This window comes from Micropterus salmoides, unplaced genomic scaffold (assembly GCF_014851395.1).
Source record: "Micropterus salmoides isolate LMB-PRFRI ecotype aquatic unplaced genomic scaffold, ASM1485139v1 Ms_hic_scaffold_12, whole genome shotgun sequence".
NCBI classification, from domain to species: Eukaryota; Metazoa; Chordata; class Actinopteri; order Centrarchiformes; family Centrarchidae; genus Micropterus; species Micropterus salmoides.
Window position 1 is genome coordinate 24095769 of NW_024040263.1, and position 9132 is coordinate 24104900.

General features: G+C 41.9%; 1 protein-coding gene across 3 annotated transcripts in view; it reads left to right on the forward strand.

Annotated features, from left to right (window-relative positions):
- pkd1a (polycystic kidney disease 1a) overlaps positions 1-9049 on the forward strand; it is a 71240-nt gene extending 62191 nt beyond the window's left edge. For all 3 annotated transcript variants that reach the window (XM_038714056.1, XM_038714055.1, XM_038714057.1), the window contains exons 51-56: positions 78-188; positions 948-1119; positions 1250-1540; positions 3328-3462; positions 4804-5133; positions 5400-9049. In XM_038714056.1, coding sequence (XP_038569984.1) covers positions 78-188; positions 948-1119; positions 1250-1540; positions 3328-3462; positions 4804-5133; positions 5400-6452 — 2092 coding nt within the window. In that variant the 3' untranslated portion in view covers positions 6453-9049. The remainder of the gene's footprint in view (positions 1-77; positions 189-947; positions 1120-1249; positions 1541-3327; positions 3463-4803; positions 5134-5399) is intronic.
- Positions 9050-9132: the final 83 nt, after the last annotated feature.

Here is a 9132-nt window from a genome sequence, read left to right on the forward strand (position 1 = left end):
TGTATCTAATAAACATCTGGTCTTCTTTAAGTGTTGTTTTTTTCCTTCTCTGTGTCTCCTCCCATTCTTCTTTCCAGGGTGTGGAGGTCAGTTCAGATGGGAGATGTTGTCCACCAGCTGAACAGAAGCCTGGAGGAGGCCTCTTCTTCCTTACAGCAGCTGCAGCAGCTGCATTGGCTCGACTACAGGTAGCGAAGACAGGACTGGAAATACTAGAAAAACATTTTAGGTTTCACTCCAACATCCTAGTACATTGCCAGATATTAAATACACAGGTCAAGGCAATAAAATCTATAAAAACTGATTTATGTAAGTAATTTTTTTTTCTGCTTTAAAGTAGAGTTTGCTCACTGTTCTCACTGGCAAGGTTGTTCCAAAGTCGAGGGGCCAGATGTAAGGGAGTAGAAATCAGACTCGATGTGCAGACAGTTTCACAATGATGAATACAAAAGATATAATGGGATAAATATAACGGAAGAAAACAGAGCCTTGCCTTCTCGTGGCTTTATAAATCTGGAGGGGAGTTTGATTGTCCCTGAAGTGCTATGTGTCTTACAAACTGCAGTCAGTGAAACACTCGCACATGTAAACATCAAACATTAAATTAAAACATAGAAAATAATCCAGTAAAGATGGGTTAGGAATGTGGGCTGGCTTTCGACAATTGTTCTGAGAATAATAACTGATGGCATAAACAAAACTTTAATCCAGTTAATACCACACTTGGTATTAGGTTGAAAATATTGAGGGGGGAACAACTTAAGGTCAATAAAACGTGGGTGGCGGAGTTAGTGCTTTTTATCTCTCATATTAAATAAAACTTAATGTGATGGAAACACCCAACTTACAGAAAATATTAAAGTTGGTCCAAAAACAGAGAGAGAAGTTACTCCTTATCTTATTGTAGTCCATTAAGTGTGTTTTCGTTTGTGTGTGTGTGTTTGTAGGACCCGCGCTGTGTTTGTGGAGTTCTCGCTGTACAACATCAACACAAACCTCCTGGCTGTCTTCTCCTTCCTGTTTGAGTTTCCAGTTTCGGAGCATGCCCAGTCCAGCCTTGACCTCCTTGTCACCACTCTGTGGCCACTCACAGGACTGGACCTGCAGCTCCTTCTAATGGTAACCACTGGCCACCCAATAATAACAAATACCACCAAGCTACACGTGAATCCTTTCTCCTGTCCTTGACTGTTTTTTGTTATTTTGGTGACACACCTTGACTTAATGTTGTGGTTTCCCTGTTTTCTAGGTGGTCCTCCTTGCCCTGGTGTTGTATTTCCTGGTGCGGGGGATCATGGGCTTCCTCAGAGAAGGCTACACATACTTGCTGTCAGCCTGGAGGTTCCTGGGTATCTGCAAACTGGGTCTGGCAGCGTCCGTGTGTGGGATGCACCTGAGCCGCTGCACCATGGCCACGCAGCAGTGGGCGTCATACCTGAAGCACCCGCAGGACACCTTCACAGACTTCTACCCCCTGGCCAGACAGAGTCAGATATATACAGTCATGTCTGCCCTGCTGTTGTTCATACTGGTGCTCAAGGTAAGAGAGAAAGGCCAAGGAAATGTAAGCATATTAGGAAATAAATCTTGGTATTATTTTTGTAGTTTTGGCCATCAGCCCTTTTATCAAGTTAAAAGTGCTGTGTGGAGTTTTCCTAAAAACAAACAAAATTTGTTAACATTCGTTGTTACTCACCAAAACGCAGTCTGCCAGTCTAACTTTGTATATCTTAGTAGTTTTGATTAATAAAAGTTTGCAATAAATTAATTATTTTGATAAACACCCCTGTTATACTGAATGATATTTTAGTGCAGTAAAACACATTTAAAAAATAATCATCTGCATCATTCCTGATTAAATGTGCAAAGGTAACACTCAAAACCATTTAAATTAAAGTAAATGTTTTTACTTTTTTAATAACCAGATTTATTTGGCTGATAAAACAGAGGTGAACTATGAGAAGCCGCCTAGGCCAAAATTTAATATTTCGCTTGCACATACATAAATACTGTTATTTGTAAGTATGTATGTGTGAGTTACAGTATAAATATATATCCAAGGGGTGGGAAGATGGTACAGTACAGTAGTTAATGCTCTTGTCTTTAGTATGGGAGACCTGGGATCGATTCCCTCTTAGTGCATCTGTCATTGCAGCAGGTCTAGGGATTATGGGCATATGATAACATTCTTTTAATTTTGGGGGGGATAAAAGTGACTACCAAATGAGTAAATGTACATGGAAGAGGAAAGTTTTTGTCCATTTGATAAGTAGGTGAAACAATGTTATCTAAATATGATTCTTATCCCTGTGTGATAACCAAATAATAATGTTGTTCGGGGTCTATATTTTCAGATGAATGTTACCTAAGCTGTACCCTTGTATGGAGACCTAACGATATTAACAGGTCATGCTGTCGGTCAGCCCCTCAGCTCCACAGGAGCTGCTGCTGAGTTTATTAACCCTGACAAGAGGGAAATGCTGCATTTTCTCTTCTAGAAAGAGTAACTTTAACTCCTGTGTCTGATCACTGTAGTGAGGAGGAGAATCTGCCAGCACTGACTGGGAGCTGATCAAGTAAAAGTTAAATCTGTAAATTCCAATGTAATGTGTTGACAGCAAAACAAGTGAAGGTTATTAAACTCTGGATTAACCCTATGTGTGTGTTTGAGTGGTGCAGTGGCAGAATAGTTGTTTTTCATGCAGTAGGTTCCCAGTTCAAATCCCAGTCATGACCAGTTGCTTTATGTTTTTGGCAGGGTATAATATAAAATAATAATATGACAATTCCAAATGAGCAGATTCTTCCCCCTCACTACAGTGGGCTGACACAGGAGTTAAAGTTGGTCTTTTTTGAACAGAAACTGCAGTATTTCCCTCTTCTCAGGGTTAACAAACTCAGCAGCAGCTCCTGTGGAGCTGAGAGACAACACCACCCCAACCCACCAACCCTTGTAATTGCCGTTTTTAAAGATTTACATCTTCAAGAGGAATAAATGGGCTTGGAACTGAGCGCCACAGAGAGGGTAGGGAATTCGAGTTAAGAGATTGCAGAACACGCTGCACGTTTTGGTCTTTTCATGGGATTTGATGACAATAAGTAAAATATAGAATAACGCCAGCCTTATCCTTATAAAGACTGACAAAAGCATTTGCCAAATAAATATTACTTAAAGACAACAATGTTATAACAGCTAGAAGGGATGGCCGAAACCATAACATATTGGAATTATAAACGTGTTCATTTAACACTAAGAGAACATCATTTTTGTTATATTTTTATGTGGTTCTAACACTTTTTTTCCTCGCTCTCTCTCTGATCACCCAGGCATCCCACCAGTTGCGGTTTCTCAGAGAGTGGGCCGTGTTCGGCAGAGCTCTGCGGCGCTCAGTCTGGGAGCTGCTGGGCGTTGCTCTGGCATTACTGCTGTTGATGCTGGCTTACTCACACACAGGACACCTGGTCAGACTTTTTCTCACGTCTGTTGCTCTCTTGCTGAACCTATCCCCCACACACACAGGCAAAACATAATGTAAACCAGTACATAATACACTTTATTAAATACAAGTACATAACCTTGTCCACCCACATGTTTGTTCACCTTTCATGCATGGGTTTGTTTAGTCTGTTCAGAAATGTTTCATTGCAATGGCCTCCTTCCACTTTCTTTTCAATGCCAGTAGGTAATGCCAGTAAACTCTAATTAAGCTTAATTTTTTCACTGACATATGACTGACACATGCATAACACAGCTTCATCTTCATGGCAAAGAGTAGTATAGACCTACACCACATTAAAAGTGCACTGAGATTCTGTTGTGAATTTGTGCTATATTAATTAAATTGAATTGAATTAGAAGCTTTACTGAAAGGTAAAGAAGCGACAACATTTATTTAATACTTGCCCGAGTCATTTAGAGTTTACAATGTATGATTCTTAGCTGTGTATAAAGTAACACAATGTTATCTTATCCTTTATTTCGATATAACCTTTATTTAACCATTATGTTCCAGAGATATAATCTGTCTGACATCCTTGCAAAAATGAAAGTATGCTTATGTAACATGAACTAACAAGTGGAGGAAAAACAGAAAAGGCATTGAAACACATAATAATTTAATGAATAATAATGGTACATGATGAATAATGATACATAATAATGAATTACGTTCTTCAACAAAGATCCTAAAAACTACTATTGTGTCACTGGTGAGCTCTTAGTCTTCTCCAGTGAGTATAATATTTTTTGGAGTGCCTTAATTACTTTTGGTCATTACTGATGGGTATTTTAAGCATGAAAGTGTAAAACCTGGTTTCAAAAGTAGCCTTAATCCATTAGTCCACATCTGTACCTATTTCCAAATACAACTTTCCAAAATTCAGTATTCCCCAAAAACAAATACTGAGCTTTACAATGTAGCGCCATCATCAGGTCAAAATGTCACTTTGTCCAAAGCCGCTAAATGTACTGTAATGAAAAATACCTGCAAAACTAATTACTTTCCCATTAACCTCAGCTGTACTTTTTGTTTATTGCTAATTATCAGATATTAGCACATTAACACGCTAAGATAGTAAACATCAAAATGTCATTGTGAGCATGTTAGCATGCTGAAAGAACCTCACAGAGCTGCTAGCATGTCTGGAGACTCTTTAGTAGTGTCTTTTTGAGCAAATGTTTCATTACTACAGCACAGAGGTGTGGGGGGGATATATGTACCATTCTTTATGCCATTTATATATGTTTATATAGGCAATAACATATCATTTTATCCTTTTCTTCTTCTGTCACCATCCCTCTAGCTCTTCTACTCTGTATTGGACAGCTATGGCAGCGTGAGCTCTGCCTGCCTGTCTTTGCTGGGTGCTGCTGCCGGACGTGGTCTGCGGTCATGGCATCCTAGCTGGATGACCACTGGCCCTTCTAGCACCCTGTCCTTGCTGGTGTTCCACGCCAGCTTCGCCGTTCTACGGCTGGTGTTGCTATGGTTGGTTACTTCTGTGTTACTGAGGAACTACCGTCGCGCACGAGCAGAGCTGTACCGTCCAGCTGTGGATCTCCAAGACTACGAGATGGTCGAGCTGTTTCTCAGACGACTCAAAATGTGGATGGGACTTAGCAGGACCAAGGAGGTACATTTCCTGTTTAACATCTACAGCTGATGTGGCAATTTCCAGGAATCTTTCAGGGACGAAACACAATAGTTAAACCTATTATATTAAGTAGGTCATTATATAAGATTTTAGAGATTTAATAGGGACAAAATATGAAAAGATTAATGATACTCCATTAGTGGCACCTAATGGACTGACTAGTAAGATTTAGAGAAACATACATTAGTCCTAACACTTTTCCTCTTATCCTCCATCTTCTCTTTTTCCCTCTTTTGTCCTTTTAGTTTCGTCACAAGGTGCGTTTTGAGGGCATGGAGATGCCACCCTCCCGTTCGTCCTCCACCAGCGACTGTAAGTCCCTGTGTTTGCCACCTTTGGACGGTCCTGATTCCCCTCCTACCCCAGACAGCGTTGATGCAGGTTCTGAGGCCTCGTGGCGCCCGGCCTCCTCCAGCCCCTGTAGCCTGACAGAAGCCCCGGGGATCGGCCTGGGACTCGGCCTGGGCCTGGGTTTGGGGCTCGGCCCAGGAGTGGTGATGGGAAGTACCAGCTGGAGGGAGAGAGCAGAGACCGAAGCCTCTCTGAGGAGGCTCCTCCCCACCCTGGACGCCCTGCTGCAACAGCTTGACCGTGTCACCATGGCAACAGAGGATCTGTACCACATCGAGTGTAGACTGGAGCGAGCTCAGAGGAAAAGGAGGCGGAGAGGGAGAGAGAGAGGAGGTGGGGGCCAGGGAGGGAGGAGCAGGTCAAGGCAGAGAGGGAAGGGGGAGGACAAGGACTCTGCTGGATGGAGAGAACGAAAGAGTGGCAAAGAAAACCACAAAGGGAGCAAAAAGGGGGAAAAGACAGATAAGAGTGAACTTCCGAAGGACTGTGGAAACACCAGAAAGACTCCAGTAGTCACACCTGTTCCCTTCTTAAAGCCCAGACCAGCCTCTGCCACTACTCATACTCCTCAGTCATCAGCCAAACCTTCAGCCAGTGCACCTCCTCCTACACCAGTCACCGATAAATCTGCCTCTGACCCCTCCTGTATCCCCATCTCATCGGCTAACACTCCCTCTTCCCATGTCTCACTGCCTAAAACTCCCACTGCACCTCAATGTACCCCTGCACAAATCCCTTCCTTGCCATCTACCCCTGCCCTTGCAACCATTAGCCGGGACTGGGACCCCCCCACAGAGAGAGAGGCCCTCCCCTCCTCCAGCCTGTTCAACCACCCAGCTCACACTACCACCATTCCTACACGCAAGCGAAAACGCAAACCCCCACCCCTCAAAAACAAGGTGCACCCCAACCTAGACAGGCACGGCCCTGGACACCCCAAATCCTGAGGAATCATAGATGGATGAACAGAAGTGAAAGGTGGAGCAAAAGAATGCAAGAGTAAATGTCAGGTTAAGGACGAGAGGAGGACGGGGGCAGCAGGTTTTGTCCCCAGGTGCCCCCTCGCTAAACCCTGAAAAAGGAGGGAAAATAGTGGACGGGACGGTAATAGGATGAAGCACAGGAGGGAAACAAGAAGAATCTCAGAAACAAGCAGTTTGAGGTATTGAAAGATGAAAGATGAACAGAAAGCATTAAAGTAAGACTTTGCAAGTTTATAAAGCAGTGATCCGTCCATAAGTCCCTGCTCAGTTCTCTCAGAAACAAGGTGCAGGTCACCAGATGCTAACTGAGCTGGGTTTAGTCAGCCAAGTAAAGTAATTTCCCCCGGACTAAAACTGACCCCTGATCCTACGTGACCCTGGAGGTCACATGGGATCACTGACAGGAGCACATAAGCGTGCTCACCTGAGGACATAACGAACTGAAAGCAGACAATGCAGTTAGTCTTTTTGTGTATCAGAAAATTGGGTTGATTTCTCAGTTATGATGTCTGTCTACATATTTTTATATTTTATATTTCGGTCACCATGGGTACTTTGGGCCTGTCTGAAAATAGTCATGTTTTATGAACCCAAATTTGCATGCAGGCACACACAGATACATGCACATGCAGGTACACACATGCATACAAATAACACTGTAGGCACAGACAATTGGAGAGTGCTGAACATTTCAGAGGTATGAGAGAAAACAAAATGATACACACACACACACACACACACACACACACACGGTTGTTGGGATCCCAGCAGCCAGTTCTTCAGGGTGCAGATACAACCATCCTCTCTACTGGTCAAGTGTGGAGAAATTAAAAAATAAAGGGAAGCCACACGTAGCGACAAGAACGAAGTGTAGCAAGTGTGAGCAGAACAACGCAGACCAAAGTAGCGTTTACAAGAGGGAAAGAAGAAGACGCCTACGACCATGCTCAGTGGAGACGTTTGGTTGTAGGTAAAAGATGAGGAAACAAGAATAATTTGGAGTACTGAACATTTACACACGTTTTCCCATCATAAAGCTATAATGTCTGATTATATTTTAAAAATGTTTATTCCTGTGTTGTGTTCAATATGGTTGTGATTTAAAAGCACTTTTGTTCTGATGTAGACTGTTTGTTTTTTGTGGAGGCATGGTGTAAAGTAATAAGCTTGATGTCGAAACCAATAGAGAAAGCTTCACTCATACTGTATCTTAACTATAAACGTTGCCAAAGCTTTTGCATCATTTATGCATTCTGAGTTTTACCATGCCAAGTAATTCATTCATTTTGTACTTTGCACTTTATTTCCAAATTGAGCTGATATTCAATGCCGTATTTAACTCTCGTGTCAAGTTTTCATTTTGTATGTTAGCAGCTACATTATAGAAATGTCCTAGTAAGTATTATCAAGGTGTTGAAGCCATAGCTAGCTGTTGTGTTTGTACTTTTGTCTGCTCTTGGTAGTGTTGTTAACTTTTTATTTTTGATCAACATACAAACTTCCTGTGTCCAGTGGGCAGATCTCAGGGAACCCACCCTTTTCCCCAAAACCTGGAAAGACAAAACCAAATCTGGGGACAAAGACGGTGTTTTCAACAATCTAAATGATATTTTGTGGTTAAAGTTAGGGTAGGCAAACTAGCTAGTTTTTGAAAGTATCCAACTGAAAAAATCCCACCCCCTCCTTTCAAAGCCACTCCCCCAAATAACATTTTTATTCACAGTTAGTGCACAGGCGGAGCGCGTGCAAGAATAATTGCGATGTAATAAATTGCCTACCCCAGCTTTAAATCATGCCACTGAAACTGACTTTCAGCCTGTGTTTGACTTCCTCTCCTTTGTTCTCTCAGCCAAACACAGGTAAGTTCTGTGTCAGCGCCCTGTTTTAATGGCTTTTTAAAAGATGATGAAAAAAGGGCCAATAGCAACGAGCATACCCAACCGTTACACAGCATGAAACAAAATGCTAAGACCCTAAATTATTTTATTTTGAAACATTCTTACTTTTTTCCTGCCCTGTAAGTTGCATAAGAACTCACAAGTTTCATGATCTCACAAAAAGCAAGATCCCACTTCAACTGCTTGTGTATATTTCTGTATATATTGGGGCTTTGTGGTGTATATATTTTTGCTTTTCATGATCAGTATTGTTTATGTGCTGCAGTGGCATATGCATAGGTCAAGCACTGGTGTTGCAAACCCCAAAGTTTTACATTTCCCCAGACTAACTGAAGCACTACAGCCAAAGCTATTAATCTATTTAATATAAATCTTTGTTCAAAATACGCCAATTACAAAACCACAGGAAGCTCAGCAGTCAACTGTTCCGCTGGCCTTCATATTCCTGCTCTGTGTACAGTGTGTAGCAAGATAGTGGCAAAGCCCACCTACTTGTCTTCCAGCTTTTCTTTGCGTTGTATGAAGCATTTTGTTTTCAAACTGTGTTACAAATTTGTCTTCTTTGTATTGCGTATCTGTATTTTGCAGCTGTAGCACTTCTCATGCTTTTGCACTTGACAAAGTCGAATAAAGAGTTTGACAGCTGAACTGTGCATAACAAAATTGTTTTGTGGTTGAATGCTTCAAATATATATTAGTTATTGTTTACGGTCTGCAATCAAGCAGATACTCAAAGAGAACAAATC